This window comes from Melanerpes formicivorus, unplaced genomic scaffold (genome assembly GCF_026170545.1).
Source record: "Melanerpes formicivorus ecotype bairdi unplaced genomic scaffold, bMelFor1.0.p_v2 SCAF_58, whole genome shotgun sequence".
Taxonomy (NCBI): Eukaryota; Metazoa; Chordata; class Aves; order Piciformes; family Picidae; genus Melanerpes; species Melanerpes formicivorus.
The window spans coordinates 4,328,067-4,344,789 of record NW_027142410.1 but is presented as its reverse complement, the minus strand read 5'-3'; the positions used below and the strand labels follow the sequence as shown (position 1 = coordinate 4,344,789).

At 40.0% G+C, this 16,723-nt stretch overlaps 1 protein-coding gene across 3 annotated transcripts in view; it reads right to left on the bottom strand.

Annotated features, from left to right (window-relative positions):
- The window catches only part of FUT8 (fucosyltransferase 8), a 128,930-nt gene that overhangs the window by 18,853 nt on the left and 93,354 nt on the right, over positions 1-16,723 (bottom strand). For all 3 annotated transcript variants that reach the window (XM_068161589.1, XM_068161591.1, XM_068161590.1), the window contains one exon: positions 357-603. In XM_068161589.1, coding sequence (XP_068017690.1) covers positions 357-603 — 247 coding nt within the window. The remainder of the gene's footprint in view (positions 1-356; positions 604-16,723) is intronic.

The following is a 16,723-nucleotide window of genomic DNA, read 5'->3' as shown; positions in this document are numbered from 1 at the left end:
GGGTTCAAAAAGAAGACCAAAACAGAAAGCGTTTGAAATGCAAGCTGTAAAGCAATTACACAAACTAAGTTCTCTATCACCTTACTAGGTATAAAAGGACATATAAAAAGGCCTTCTACTGAGCTGCCATTTGCATGTCTGTACAACTGTAGGCAGGTAGGTATGCTGAAGTGCCTGTAATCAACCTGCACTGTGCACAGTTACAAAATGACAGCTTCACCCAGAAAGCACCCTCTCTCCCCTCAAAACACCTGAGGCTTTTGGATAGCCATCATGAAACAGTTTGTCCTAGACTGGGATCACTATAGAGACATATTAAAGCATAGACAGTGAAAAAAGGAAAACTAAATACCCACCCGATCACCGGATGTTTGAAACCAAGTTTCCTTGTGGCTTCCTCTATTTCTTTTTCTAACCAAGGCTGTGGACGGATCAAGTATTTCACAAACTGCGAGACCCACCACACTGCAGGATCCCCGTGAACACGAATTAGCCTATCGGCAAGGTCTTCAGGGACAGCCAGCGGTAAATAAGGTGGCCGTGGGTGTAAGCTGTCAACAATGGGAAGTTCCACCACCTGAACATCCTTATCATTAGCCTCACCTGTTCAAAATACATACTAGGATCAGTCAAGTCTGTCACTTTATTAATGAGCTTTATCATTGACAAGTAACATCCCAAACACATCAGCTAAACTGTATTTTTGACTTCAAAAAGACCACCTAACTCCTGCTCTATTTTTTCAAAACAGCATTAAGAAAAATCATAGTTTTAGACTAGATTTTTGTACAGACTGTATCTAACTATCCCCTCCAGAGGAACAAAGTTGAAGGTCCTTGCATTCTGAGCAGCTGGTAGTTTACAAGACATAAAAGGTGTTCCTTGCTTATGTATTCATACCTTTTTATAAGCACCTACACCGTGACTGTGCACTAAGTCTTACTGGGACAGATTTGTTATCCAAAAACACTCAAAATTCAGCTACTTGCTTAAGAAATAAACAAAGAAATATTTCAAGGCATAAGAAACTTAAAATCATAACTCTATAGCCCTGCTGCTCTTCTGAGTACATTTTATGGCAGTAAATCTCCATGTTTCAGACATCCATCATAACCACTGGGTTAGCCACACTGACAGAAGACAGAGGTAATTCCTGTCTTAAAGAAATTAAACCAGAATCAGCAAATTAATTCCATAAAGAAAAAAGTACCAAGCACTACACAAGCATGTGACTCACATACAGATGAGAATGTTATCTTTTAAATACTAATTGAAGGGGAAGACAGGCATTTTAGATGTGAATTCCATTCAAGGCTCAACAGCCACTAAGTATCTTTAAAGAGTTTTCACAAATTACACAAATGTAAGTGTCACTATAATCGACAATTCCAAGCTATTTTCACATGGCACAATACAAATCATTACCTTTTGAAACACTGAACATTTCAGGTAAGGGTTTTAATGTGCTCACTTCCTCCTTCTTGGCAGGGTTTACTGGCAAAAATGGCTAGTTCTGTTCAGTGCTCACTGGCCAGGAGAGAATACAGTTTAAAATACAAGCAAACCAAACTCATGTAGCTGCTGCTGACCAAGTAAACCCAACGGCTGAGAAAATCAATTAGGTGCAAGGATAATGAGCCTCACTTCAAGAATAGTTAGAAATCTCCAAAACCACTTTTGTACACACTAAAAATAATTTCAGTGTATTTGTGACAAAATCCTTAAAGTATGACAACTGCATGATGGAGTCACACCTTGCCAGAACGCTCCATTGACACTGATGAGCCTACCAGCAAAACCAGTCAGAATTATTCAGCAGTAATTCTCTGAGGTATGGTTCATTAAATAAGGAAAGTTTGTTATGGCTAGGGATGTTTTCCATTAATTTTAATGTATTTGGAAAATCTGCCCTCATCAATGTATCTATATGTTCATAATTCATCACTGCACTGTGTAACACCATTGGCTGACGGCCCTTTCCATAGTCTTCCAGAAAAATTTCCCATAGAATGTGTACTGCAGGTATGCATGACACCTTTTCATTCAAGGAGCCAATTCACATTTTTACTACCTATTATATCATCCTTACAGGAAAAGATTTAGAAGTCCATAATTTTACTAAAAATGCAGAGTTTTCTTATAAGATAAGTCATATTTTATCAGTATGTCTTTGGAAAGCCGCAGTAAAGAAAACCAGCCTGAAGGCAAGGCACTGCTAGATCTGGTGCAGGTGTCCTCAGAGATCTAAACAAGAAATGTTCAGTTTGGGGATGGTCTGAAAAAGCACTGGATGTTCTCTCCTTTCTACCTTTTCCCCCAGCTAAGAGCGGGGCAAGAAACAGGGAAATCTGCTGCAGCTCTTTAGAGAAGATAAAGCAGAGATGCTGAGGTGCATACAAAAAGCTGAATTCTTATCAAGTGTGCTATCCCTGACAAGTTTTTAAGCTTCATTCTATCACTGAAGAAAAAAACAACATGCTGTTGTGTAAAGACAGCCTTTTGGAATGTCCTCCTATTGATAAAGCTGACTGAGCAACCTGACCCACTCTCTGGTATTGTCCCTGAAATACACCCAATATACTTCTCCATACCATTCAAAGAGAAGAGCATGCTGCTGAAAATCTCCACAGGCTGTCTTTAAGGCTTTGAGGAAAACCAGATTGCCCAGCAATAACTAGGAAAGCTCTCAGCATACAGCAACTTTGATTAAAAGATTCAAAATTCACAAGAATATCAAAGAAGGGTGTGGGAAAAAAACCCACAACATAGTTCAGCTTTCAACTGTATGCGGTACATTGTTTGACTAGTAATGAAGTTGCAAGACTTGCTGCGAATCCAAATCAGTAAGAAACAAAACCTATTTCATTAAGGCAAAACAAACAATTTGGTTGTGTAAAATTAACTCCTAGGTCAAGTGTGAATGAGTGCACTTTGAGATATGAAAACCCATTTTTCTCCTAGGTCAAGTGTTAATGAGTGCACTTTTGGATATGAAAAACTACCTTTTTGATAAGAAACTGAAAATACCGTATGGTCATTTCACAGAGAAGAGGAAGAGTTCCTTATTTTGTGAAACAGCATGAGACCCAAAAACTATTGGAACTGCTACTTGACAGTATGGGTAAACAAGTGGAAAGCCATAAAATGAAATATTCATAAATACAAACCCAAGAATGTGGTGTTTATTGTAAGTAGGAACTTTTGTAATGCTTACAGAAGCCTCTGGTGCTTCACAACTTTTGCCAGTTACTGACAAAATAGTTTTGACGCGCACACTGTTAAGAGAATGCACTAATTGCTTATTTAAAAACAATAATTAAAATCAAACTATCAGTATGGTCATCATTGTCTTCAACAGTGGCCTGTTTTGTTAATGATTTACATAAAATCCGAAGTGGACAAGGAGCATAATTGCACTTAGTCCACGCATAAAAGCTTTGGATAGAGCACTACTCTCTAACACTGCTGCTCAAACATCTGCACAGTCCAACATGCAGAGGGGAACAATTCTAGGAACTCTTCTGACAACCTCCTAGTCTTTATTACCTTTATTATTGTTCTGAACCATGACACACACAAAAATGCTTCCTATTAGCCTTCATTCACTTTACAAAGTATGAGATAGCCAATGTGCAAACAGGAAAACTTCTGGCAAGTGCTTGCTTTTGTCCTGGACAACACCAGTGGAGTAATTTTTCAGTAACCTGCGGGAGTAAACAGCTCTGCAAGAAAAACATAGGCTGTCTTATCTTACTGACCTGTTGTTTTGTGGGTTTGGTTTTTTTTCCAAACCCCCAGTGTTGAGTGGAAGGTTCTAACATTCAATTTTATACTCTTTTCAACAGAAATAGTTTAAAAAACTGTGACAGAAATTTTGGGTACCAGGACATTGGTCTAGCTGACTCAGAAATACGCTGCAATCACAATCAATGACACAGTAGCTAACCAGAACTCAGACAGATTGATGGGCAAGCACAGACAACACAAAAACATGAAGTCAGAGTTTGGACTGATACAATTGTAGCTGTTCCACTGAAGAAAGTGATGTCGGGTTACACATACAGAAGGATCTTTTTCTCCACACATCTGTTCAGTTTTTAAGCTAGTTGTTCTCTGAAATCTAAAATATATCAGTTCTTCCACTTTCAGCTGTGTTTAATTAAATAAGGGATAAACCATAAAAAGTAATAAGACCTTCTAATTTCTCTCACGTTGGTAATTCAAATCCCAGTACTATCAGGTCAAATTCCCTGCTTGGTGTAGGGTCCAGCTTTCATATTTGATCACAGGATTATTCAGCTTGGAGGATACCTCTGGAGTTGGTACAGGTCATTTAAATTTGAGTGGGTATGTAATAGCCAAAGTACTGCAACACTGGTAATATTCACACTTTACCATAACAATATCCTCTGGAGGACAATCACAGAATGTACAGAAATTGATTTGTATTTAGATGCCAATTGCACCACCTAGTTCTGATTTATCACCAGCTTTTGGGTATGTCTAACACTAACAGATCGGTAACACAGTTTCAATTTCCAGGAGTCCCGCTGACTGCTTTTTAAACATCAACATGAGCCAAGTGCATTACAAAAAGCATAACTTTGCTTCCTTGCAGTATCCTAATGTGCCTTAATCACTTACTTTGTATCTCCACAAGGTTTATATAATTTTTTGTATTGAGCATAATCTTACCACCTACTTCTCAGATTTAATGTTTTTCCTCCTAATTCAAAGCCCATTTGGAAACTGTTACTGTTTATATATTTCATATCAACTTCTCTGAAGCCTGACAAATGATCTTTGGAATTTGTCACAGCTCTACTGAACTAAGGTCTCCAACCTGAACAACTCACTGCCCCACCTGAGTGGACACTTCTGGCCTCATACTCATTCAAGAGCCCTCGGCGCCAGAAATGCTGTTAAATTAGTACAGGCAATCGGGACAGGCTGAATTCTCAGCAGCCTCCTCACTGTCTTGCCGGTGAGTGTTTTATACTGCAAAGACAGCAGGTTCATGGTTCATCGGTTTCCATGCTTTTCTTTGCAGAGCAGACAAAGCATGGACACTATGCAAAGTTACGGTGTGTGGTACTACTTATGAACTGTCAACTAGCCCAAAAGACAAGTACCTTTTATCTGTTCTGTGCTGCACACTGCACCTGTGGGCCTTTGCAAACACTGCTAGAGTCACGCAGAAGGCACTTTGTGCATTTGCAACACAAAGTTTTTGAACTTGGTTGCTGATCATATTCTCACTAGTGTTACCCTACACACTTGTTTTATTCTTTTATCTTATCAAACCTTTTAAGGCAGGCAAGTATTGAATAAATTTGGTGCAACTCAGTTTTAAAGAAACCGAAAACACAGTTGGTTTCTTTTTCAGGTTTTATGTGCTATATGGGCAGTGCTGTTCCCATTTGTACACCAAAAAGGCTGATCCTTGACAGCTTCAGGTGGAAATAAACAAAAACGTTTTCAAACATCCCAACACATCTTTTATTACTTTTCTCAGCCCAATGTACCCAGGGCTCATTTCCTGAATCCTCCCCTCTTCTCTCTTGCACAACTCTTGCAACTACCCTCAGGTACTCCCATGTCTCCTGCTGCTGCGTGCACTGTCTGCCTGTTCGAAGTGACAGCTGTGATCAGTCACTGCTCCTCACTTCCTGACTTCAGCAGCTGTACACATCTATCAGGCTATTTTGAGGACTTCGGAGATTTTATCAAGACCTACCTCTTCTGGCCAAATTTGGCCAATATTCATTCAATATTCAGAACTTGTATTAACTTAGAATTAAAATAAATAAGGGCAGGCAGAAAGGCACAGCATGATGGCAAAACTTTTGCTCTTAAAAGAAACTTGGCTAAAATAATTCTTGGTCAAAAGTATTGTTTTTATGATCTTCCAACCAAAAATCAGGATTTGGATGGTAGTCTTATTTCTAGGTTCCACTGATTTTCACTAGCATTTCTTTTCCCATGTCATCCTGGGTCTTTGCACATCAAAACCACAATGTAAAGACAAACAGTGCTCTTACTGACCTAATAAAAGACCAAGATTCCAGTGAATGTTCTCCTTCTTCCTGTGCCTAGTGAAAGCATGAACTGAGTGTATCAACTTCTGCATGTCTCTGACAAAACTAAAGCAGCAGCATCTACTGATTCCTCCAGGGCTTCCATCCCCTTTTTAGTGAGCCTAGGTGAGCTGAATTCTAAAGACCTCCATTTCTGTTTCAGTTCTCGTGGCTTATTAGAGGCTTTTTACAACAACTGTCACATCACTTCAAGAGAACATTAAAAAGTAAAGATTTTTTCCCTTCCTCAGTTGTTTAGACAGCCAGCATGCCAGCTGGAAAGTTTACAGATGGAGTGTGCGGCTGCACAAATTGACTTCATCTACCAGTCAGCAAAGGCATTTTCAGCAGACTGTCAAACTAAGTAGAAATCAAGCAGCTTACTAGTAATTTATTTTTCCTTTTATCTCTCTGTATTCAAACTGCTTTTGAACAATGCCTCATTCCATCTAAACAGCCTATATGAAAGTGGTACCTGCCTGTGAAGGGATCCGGCCCCATGACTAGCAGGAAATACCACAAAATGTATTTGCAAAGGCAAACGTACTTCTATAAGTGAAAAGGGTTTTTCCATGTTACCCACATTTAGCCATTCATGAAAACCAGTCAGAGCTGATGATTTAAAAGTAAGACCTTACATAAGGAAAGCTGAGATAATTTAGGAAAACATACAGAAAAGAAATTACAGCAATATTGAAGAAAAACTCATTTTGGCATGTAACTTGAAATAACTCCACCGAAGCTTAGGTTGCCTTTTCTGGAACAGAAGATAAACAGCTCACTTTTATAATAACTCTTCAACAGCTGCAAGAACTGATCTGCAGAGACTGATCTCTGACTTGCATATGCTAACTGGACACAGGACATGCATAGAAGCCTGTAACAAGTTTGTATACGCATGCAAAAATTAAGATGGCTTCAAGGTGATACTTTAGGAGACCACAAGTTCCCAACATGAGAATGGAGCTAAACATTTGGAGATGCTTGTCCAGGTGTCTAGTATAGAAGGGTTCCCATTTTAGAGAAGCCATTTACTGTCTTTTTGAATCATCAGATTTCAACTTGAGCTCCCAGTCTCATCTTGTCCTAATTTGAACACCTGAAAGACTCTTCTTTCAAGGAATTAGTAAAAATACCCTCATATGCAAGTCCAGATGGAACACAACCCTCAAGGTGCATGTAGACAAAAAGGTATTTTAGTTGGCCATAAATAAAACAGCAAAGAGTAAAACTGCTATGCTGTTGGAAATTCATAGAATACTAGGCTGGAAGAGACCTCAAGGATCAAATTCAAAGCAAATTCAAAGCATGCTTCACCTCAACAGTGCATCTGAAAGAAACACAGACACAGGGAGGCATTCCACTTCATACATTCTACTAACATAAGAAGGAGAAAAAAACCAAAAAAATAACCCTACAGTCATGGAAAAAAAAAAAATTCTGGTCTTGAGACACAAGGAGTGACACTCCCCTGTCACCCCCTCCAACTGTCCTTCCTGAAGAGCCTGTATCTTCCCATTCCAATAATCCAGCCATGGGAGCACCACATCTCTGTGATGCTAGTAAGACTCACAGCCCTTGAGGCATGTGCATGCCTCTAGCTCCTCTTTTTTTTTCCCCATCCTATCAAAAAAGTAGGCTTTGAGTATCCTAAAATATCACCTTGAATTACTGGCTGGAGTGGCTGGTATTCCTTTGTGGAGCTCTTCGAGTGCCCTTCTGCTGACCTGAGACTCCCCCCATTCACCACATTCCCACTCTGCTGAAAGCCCTTGCCTTGAAGCTGACCACCTCAGCAGTGTGCACCTACAGCCCAGAAAGCCAACCATATTCTCATTGCAAATCAGCTAAGCCACCAGTTTTAGTAGAACCACTTAAACAGGCACTCTAGTACTGATGCCAAGATACTGAACAGTAAACATTCACCGCACTAAGTGTAAGCACAAGATTGTAGGCAAACACATTACTATGGTACACTGACCACTGGATGTGCTTTCACACTTCCCAAGTAGCCAATGCACAGATCTCACCACTGAACATGTAACTATGGCTTGGTTCTTCCCCATTACCTGCTCTTATCAACACAGATTTGTACCTGCTGTTGCCTTTCACAGTCTCTTAATATACTGCAGAAGCCTTCTGTAACTGTTCACAAAGAATTTTCATTTTCACTAAACCAAATACCTCATTATCACCAGAAATCTTGCCAGCTTGCATTCTCTCTCTCTGCCAAATGATACATGAATATGCTGAAGTGTAAAGTTCATACTCACTCTCTGTTAGTGACTTACACCTCTAATGAATACTAATCACTCATTTCTACTCTTTTCTCTGAAGTTCCCTTTAACCCAATTTCAGATACATCTTCTATCTCACAGTAGTTTACATCAGAGGAAAACTTCCAAAGTGCTTTCTTGAAGTACAGAATATTAAATCAACTCAATTCTTCTGTGCCTATGTGTTTTTTGCCTTTATCAAATAAATTTACTACATTTATGAGACATCATTTCCTTCTATGAAACTCTTGTTTTCTCCACTGTAACATTTTTCTGTGTATTCCCTAAACTGATTCATTATTTCTCCCATCAGTTTGTCCAATATGTAATCTGTGATGCGCTAGAACCCTTTTTGAAAACCAGTGTTCCTCCAGCAACCATCCACTCTGTAGAACACAACTACAAACAAAAGCAATTATAAAATCATAGCAATTGTAAACGAATTGTTTTGTTGTAAAACGCTTTCAATGGCACTTGTTTGGAAAAGAGCATCCAAGGTGTGCCCTGTGAAGAACGACTCGGGAATGAGAGCCTCCCTGAGCTCTTCCATAATGAGCATGGATAAGTAGTTTTACATTTCACACTACAGACTCATCTCCTTCCAGAGCTCTTTTCATCCCTTGATCATCTGCTGGCCCTCTGGACTTTCTGGCAGGCTTGCTTTTTCTGATGTGTTTGAAAAAGGATTTATGATCAGGTTTTTTGCCTTTAGCAAGCTTCCCTTCAAAATCTTCTCTGGCCTTCCTTAACTTGTATTCAGATGTAATGTGCTAGTAGAAATTGCATTCTTTCCTAGTTTTCTCCTTTGTATAAAATTTGTTGAGGGTTTCATAGAATTTTTTTTAATGCCTTTTAACAACATCAAGCAACTTCATCAAATCTACCTTTTGAAAACAGGGTTTTTTGACAGGTGGTAGGAGTGTGGTTCCTGGCTTTTGTTACGTAATCTCCATAGTGCTTGTAAGCATTTAGTTCCCATTTATAGGCAGAGTCTGATTATTTTTTTTTAACCCATCTCCATTTTTTAAAGGCAACACTGTAGCAGACTGTGTGGATTCATATTATTTGCTGTTATTTATTTGCAAATCTAAGCAGACATGGCCATACCTTTGCTGCATGACAACACCTGCTCTCCTCACAGATTTCTGTGAGTACTGAAGCATTCCCTAAGTTTCCGATATGCTGCTCTGCCAGTAACACCCACTTCAAACAAGGAATTTCAGCTTCCCATTTGATTTGCAGACTTCTGGTACTTTCTTATCATACTAGAAGAAAATGCTGCTCTTCAAGACAATCAGAACTGCAAGCTGAAGACAGCTCTAAGATATCCTTGAAAATTTCAATGATGTTTTTCTCCCCTGGAAGAGAGGACTGTTTCTGAGTCCTATGAGATGCAGCCTCATAGATTTAACATATACATACCTTTACAAGTGATATAAAGCCTTACAAGTAATATATAGTGTCCTACACCTAGAAATTCCTTGCCCCACTCTTCCTCCCCAGACAGGCTACACTTGATTTACATGAAGTTTGTTTTCTGAAGTAAATTTTTCTTTTTTCCTTAGCTAAGCAGGTTTGTTTTCCTCTACCTAATTCACTTATATGGTTTCTCTTATTTGGTCTTCCTGCCAAACTAAATTTCCACTGTCACTACAAAATGTTGAACAGTGGTATACAACAGAGAAGTACACAAAGAAATTTGTATACAAAATGTGTGAGCACTTCCCCCCTGGAACATGTCAGCTATTGACAAGATACTGTATGCAAATGCATGGGGGGGGGGGGGGAATCAAGAAAATCAAGACTGTGAAATAGCTGCAATCTGCATATAATCTCCTTAAAGCATACGTTAAACTAATGTATCTTTTTCAAGGTAACAGCAGCTGGTTTTCATGCCCAACTGTGGGGAAAAGTAAAACTGAAATGCTAATTGGAATGCAGACTATTGAATACAAACTTTAAGGTGGGTTGCAAGAGGTCGTGACAGATGCTGCGCTAACCTCCAAACCACAAACCTTTCTGAAGAGTTCTTTGTATTGCTCAGGTCTCTGAACAGAACTATGCCGTTTCTTCAAAACCTGCTCCTGTATTTCACTACTTGATGCTACTTCTCACCACCTGTAGAAATGACTTCCCAAGGATTTTCATTTCTCTGCTATGCCTGCAGTGAGTGCTAGGCCACTGAACAAGACAACAGGATTGTAACTATGAATAACTTTGATGCATGCTATACTTCAAAAATTAAGCTAAGAGTTAAATGTCTTCTCCTGGATTTCACTAGATACAAAATTTCTTACCATACTGCCCTGAGAGAGGCAATAAAAAGTGTGCAAGAGTGACAGCATCATTTTTTTTTACAGCTGTGTAGAGCTTTTCCACTTGGTACAGTTAATAGACATGACACCTCCAGAGTTCAGTGATGGTGATTCCTCTCAGGAGATGTTTTGGGCACACATTCCAAATTTCTAGAACATGGTAGAAGGCTATGTAAATGTCATTGGTACATGTCATCGTCTTCTCAGTAGAGAAAGCTCTATCTGCTACTAGAAAAAAGCAATAGGAATAATTGGACTGTCCATTTCTTTCCTTAAAAAAAATATATTTGAACCATTTATTTGGATTTTTCTTTGTTTTCTCCTCCCTAGCTCTTAATTCTTCCCCAAACACCCAGATCTGACGTTCTAGAACTAGAACTCTACATTAAGAGTGGTTTCACTATTATAAAACCCTAAACCTCCTATTATTTTATTGTTAGAAAGAACACGGCCCAGAGCTCTAGAGGTCTAATTCTTACCTCATATGTATTTTTTTAAAGCATTGTGTAAAATTCTCTTCCACTAAAAAAGGGGAGCTTTGGGGAAGTATTCTTTTTTTAGTGTATGAGCAAGCAACTGTCCAGATTGGACTCAATCTTTGAGGTCTCTTCCAACCTTAGTGATACTAATATCTTCTGCAGTATCTATCTTACTGGCCCTAATTCTTACAGCAAGATTTGGCAATCTGTAATACTATATCCCTGGAAAGTACCTGTCACAAGACTGTTAGGAGCTGCTGCAACAGAAAGAGATTCCTTTTTCCCATTTTCAGACAATGACCTGTATTATATAAAGGCATCCACAACAATAACATATTGTTAAAATTCACTCCAAACACTTTTTGTTGATTTTGAACAGCCACGATTTTGCAACAAGCAAGAAACTGTAGCAAAAATGGAAAAATATTTTAAATAAGGTAACCTTGGGGCTATGATTTAACTTATTTTAGGGCTAAAGGAAGCCTGGGCTCTTCCCTTTCACTGCAAAATGCAAAACATTATGTATATATGCCCTTCCTCAAAAAGGACAGAAGAGAAAAAAACCATGAATATACCCCAACATTTTCTTTTTACTACACATGGGTGTTGGAACTGAATTCAGTTACATTGCTGAATATCTTTTAAACACAATTCTCTACAGCATTCTGAAGATTTTTTTTCCCTTTCTTTTTTATACATATGTAAGAAGTCATTTTTCCAGAAACTGTTCTCTATGTGAACACAAGTTAACAAGAATCAGTTCATAGCAAGGAAAAAACTACAAACTTCTCCATCCAGGGCTCATACCAGGGTCACAAATCATCTTTTAAATGACTTGCAAAGCTACAGCAAGGCATGGTGTTCAGTTTGAGATGCAGAAAGCAGCAGCTTGTAGTTATACAGGATGTGCATTTCCACAAAAGCAGCACTCTTCACTGGTGCACTCGCTCTGGACTCGCAATGATACAAAGCGTTATGTGCCTAATTCTTAACAAGTGTCAAAACTGAAAGAGACATGGAGCACTTCAACCTGGTTTGCTGGTTACCAGGGACAGTCTGGCCAGCAGGAGCAGGGAGGTCATTCTGCCCCTGTACACTGCACTGGTTAGGCCACACCTCAAATACTGTGTCCAGTTCTGAGCCCCTCAATTTAGGAAGGAGGTTGACTTGCTGGAACGAGTCCAGAGAAGGGCAACGAAGTTGGTGAGGGGCTTGGAACACAAGCCCTATGAGGAGAGACTGAGGGAGCTGGGGCTGCTTAGCCTGAAGAGGAGACTCAGGGGTGACCTTATTGCTCTCTACAACTACCTGAAGGGAGGTTGTAGGCAGGCAGAGGTTGGTCTCTTCTCCCAGGCACCCAGTACCAGAACAAGAGGACACAGTCTCAAGCTGCGCCAGGGGAGGTTCCGGCTAGAGGTCAGGAGGAAGTTCTACACAGAGAGAGTGATTGCCCATTGGAATGAGCTGCCTGGGGAGGTGGTGGAGTCACCATCTCTGGAGGTATTCAGGAGGAGACTTGACAGGGTGCTTGGTTGCATGGGTTAGTTGGTTGGGCGGTGTTGGATGATAGGTTGGACGCGATGATCTTGAAGGTCTCTTCCAACCTGGTTTATTCTATTCTATAGGTCAATAATTAAAAAAAACCCAAACCCATTTCTTCTGCTCATGTCTCATGACACCAAACTCCTATCAGGGAAGAATATATTTCCTTTTGAAACACACTGAAATCTTTGCCTCGTTACCCCTGTGTGATTTTGAATTCACAACTATCGGTTTCATTTTTATTTCTGAATGTTACATACTCCGAATATTTCTGACTCAAAGACTTCTAATCAGAAGTGGATTTCAAAATGTTCCAAAGTACCTTAACTATAAAGTAAATTTTCAACCACTGGAAAGGATCTTTTTCCTAGCATTTATAACCATCTCTCACTCCACATAGATATGCAGTGACATTATGTATAATAAACCTTTATTTTAGAATAGAATAAACCAAACCAGGTTGGAAGAGATCTTCAAGATCATCACGTCCAACCCTTCAACCAATCCAATCCACCTAAACAACTAACCCATGGCACCAATCACTCCATCAAGTCTCCTCCTGAACACCTCCAATGATGGCGACTCCACCACCTCCCTGGGCAGCCCATTCCAATGGGCAATCACTCTCTCTGTATAGAACTTCTTCCTAACACCCAACCTAAACCTCCCCTGGCGCAGCCTGAGACTGTCTTCTTGTTCTGGTACTGGCTGCCTGGGAGAAGAGACCATCATCCCCCTGTCTACAACCTCCCTTCAGGTAGTTGTAGAGAATGATAAGGTCATCTCGTGTCTCCTCTTCTCCAGGCTAAGCAATCCCAGCTCCCTCAGTCTTTCCTCACTGAGTCTTTCCCTCAGTACGCTCACTAACACAAGTCAAACTCCCTCCCTTCTCTGTCCCATCTTTCTATATATAAGTGTTTTCCTTCACTGTAAGATCAGTTGGTTAAATTAATTTACGAATTTGACTTCCATTTGTCTCTACGACTTGGCTGCTTTTATTCCACTTGCAGTTCTGTTAATAAAGTTAAGTGCTGATCCAGTGAAAAGGATTGCCATCTGCTCAAAGACAACATCTAACTCTGTAGCTGTACCTTGTGTTTCTTTCTATGGACTCACACAGCTTGCTCACAGTTTAAAAAACATGTGAACCTATTTTTCCTTTTGTTTTTCTGCTGTTGCAGTCTCCTGAGCAGCAGTTGGTACAAGACTGTTTAAAATAATTGATTCTACTGGTGTCTGCCCAGGGCACAGCTAACTCCACTGCCAATGCTCCATCCAGCCTTCCTCATCTCTGCTTCTTCACTGCCTACCAGTCGACAGTGCCAGGTGGGTCCTGAACCACAATAATATTCTTTAATCTCTTAATATAAAGCGGATTTCTCAGGCCTCTTGGGGAGAATCCTTTCCTATTTATCAACATCCATTCTGAAGGCCAGAAAACAAAATCATGCAGTGTGCTGGAGCCTGGCCATGGTTCTGGAACACGGAAAACAACTTCTTGTTACCATTCTATAACCCCCACACACTTAGACATAAACCAGAACCACACTTTGCCACTGCACTCATCTGAAAACTCAGACTGACCTCACTACAGCTCTAAGGTTCTTCCAAGAGTTTTACCACTTCCCAAATAGTTGTACATGTTTACATATAGGAATGTCTTCACCTAGACATCTTACGAAGAACCTTCACAACAGAAAATCTATGCTGTGTCAGTAGCTTGAAGAACTGACACCATGGGAAAATACAAGACAGGCTGCTCTTCTGCTCTCTTCTCTCAAATCACCACTCCCCTCTATGCCTCACAGTAAATCTGCTTGAATGTTTAAAAGGTAAATAATGAAAGTCAGTGTATAAAAAGATATTAAGAATTATAAATGGATCCATTTTTTCTGCAAGATTTTACCGAGAAGAGTGAGATGAAGGAGTAAACCATCATTCACCCAACTGCAAGTTATGCAAGCTGCAGTGGTTTTTAGGCCAATACTAAATATTCCTCCGATTTATGCACAGGACCTACTGTCAAGGAACATCTAGTTCATGGAATGCAACTTTTTTACTTGCTGCTATTAATTCTGCAGAACTTGCTCATTTAGTCCTTTTGATTACAGTTGCCTGATTGGCCTTAATGAATTAAAAATTCATCCCTTGTACCCACTGTATCCTCTTTATTGAATTATACATATAAACATATTCGTTAATTCATATTTTAAGATTTTAGTTCAATGAACAGTTAAAACTGGCACTACCATCAAATGAAGAGCTCTGCCGTTTTCTTCCCCTCTGGGTATCCCTGCCTTGAAAACATTCACTTGTCAAACCACAGCTAGAGGCAGCAAAGTCAATATTTAAAGGTAACTGCAGGAAACTGCGTTCCAAGTTTCCAAGTCCTCTTTGCAGGCTTTATGGGAAGGAGCAAATGCTGTTACCCTAGAACATGCAGAGGGCTTCCTCACCTCCATATCCTTCCATTCCCCATCATGCTTTGGTTAGGCCGCACCTTGAGTACTGTGTCCAGCTCTCGGCCCCTCAGTTTAAGAAGGACATCGAAACACTTGAGCGTGTCCAGAGAAGGGCAACAAGGCTGGGGAGAGGCCTTGAGCACAAGCCCTATGAGGAGAGGCTGAGGGAGCTGGGATTGTTTAGCCTGGAGAAGAGGAGGCTCAGGGGTGACCTCATTGCCCTCTACAACTACCTGAAAGTTGGTTGTAGCCAGGAAGGGGTTGGCCTCTTCTCCCAGGCAACCAGCACCAGAGCAAGGGGACACAGTCTCAAGCTGCGCCAGGGGAGGTTTAGACTCGAGGTGAGGAGGAAGTTCTTCACCGAGCGAGTCATTCGTCATTGGAACGGGTTGCCCAGGGAGGTGGTTGAGTCATCGACCCTGGAGGCGTTCAAGGGGAGATTGGACGTGGCACTTGGTGCCATGGTCTAGTCATGGGGTCTGTGTTGATAGGTTGGACTCGATGATCCTCGAGGTCTTTTCCAACCTAAGTTATACTGTGATATAATGTAGGTAGGATTTCAAACCATATATTTCTCTGTCCTTCCTTTTTATCTGTTTCCTTTTCCTCTTTGTTGTATAGGGGTTTGTTTAACCGTTTTTTATCTCATTCTTCTAATGTATTAACATTTCTCCTGCAATGGAGAATGCCACCAGGACATGATAAATCAACAAGTGAAAAATGGTAGGAAGAGGCCTACCGTGGTTTAGCTGTTGCTAAATAATATTAATGCTCAATATAACTAACTTTTTAAAAGGAAATTAATGAAAAATTTAAAGACAGCATGTCTTCACAAGTTTTCTGTATTTTGGCTCTTATTACAGGAAGTCATACATGCTTCTTGTAGCAGTTCCTGCCTGAATGATTCATAACGGTTTGGCCAGAGATACCAAGGAAGCATGAGCCACAAGTCAGTGACAACTGCAGGCAGGGTGCAATTTTGACATGAAAAAGAGCATGTATACAACCATCTCTTAATGAGATTTTTTTTTTTCCTCTAGAACAGCATTATGAAAGTGAGTCAAACAAAGGAAAACGAAAAAGTATGCCACAGTGTAAGATAGCTGCCATAGAAGTCTAAATCTTTTAACATATTTAAGGTAGAAAACCTGATCTGCAGGAACACCCCGTGAGTCAGAACAGCTCCTGCCTGAGATGAGGGATGAGATGACCTCTAATCTCTGCACAGCGCAGAACATGCCTTACTTGCCTTTTGCTATCAGACTAACCTCAGCTTGCTTATTGAAGTTCACCCTACTCTCCACATTCCAAAAACACACTCATTTCATCTGACCCAGCCAACTTTAGCTTTTATGCCTAGTCAGGAGAGGACTGAACCAATAATGATTTAAATTTATACATATTCTCAGCTCACACAAGCCTCTTTAATTCTTTGTAGAAGAGATTATTATCTGAGCTGTTCTGCTGAAGATAAACTTCAGAAACATCAACACTTTGTTCCTAATAGAACTAAAAGTGTCAAGCAGAGGAAATTTAATTAAGAAGAAGAAAGATTAAAGAAAATAATCTGTA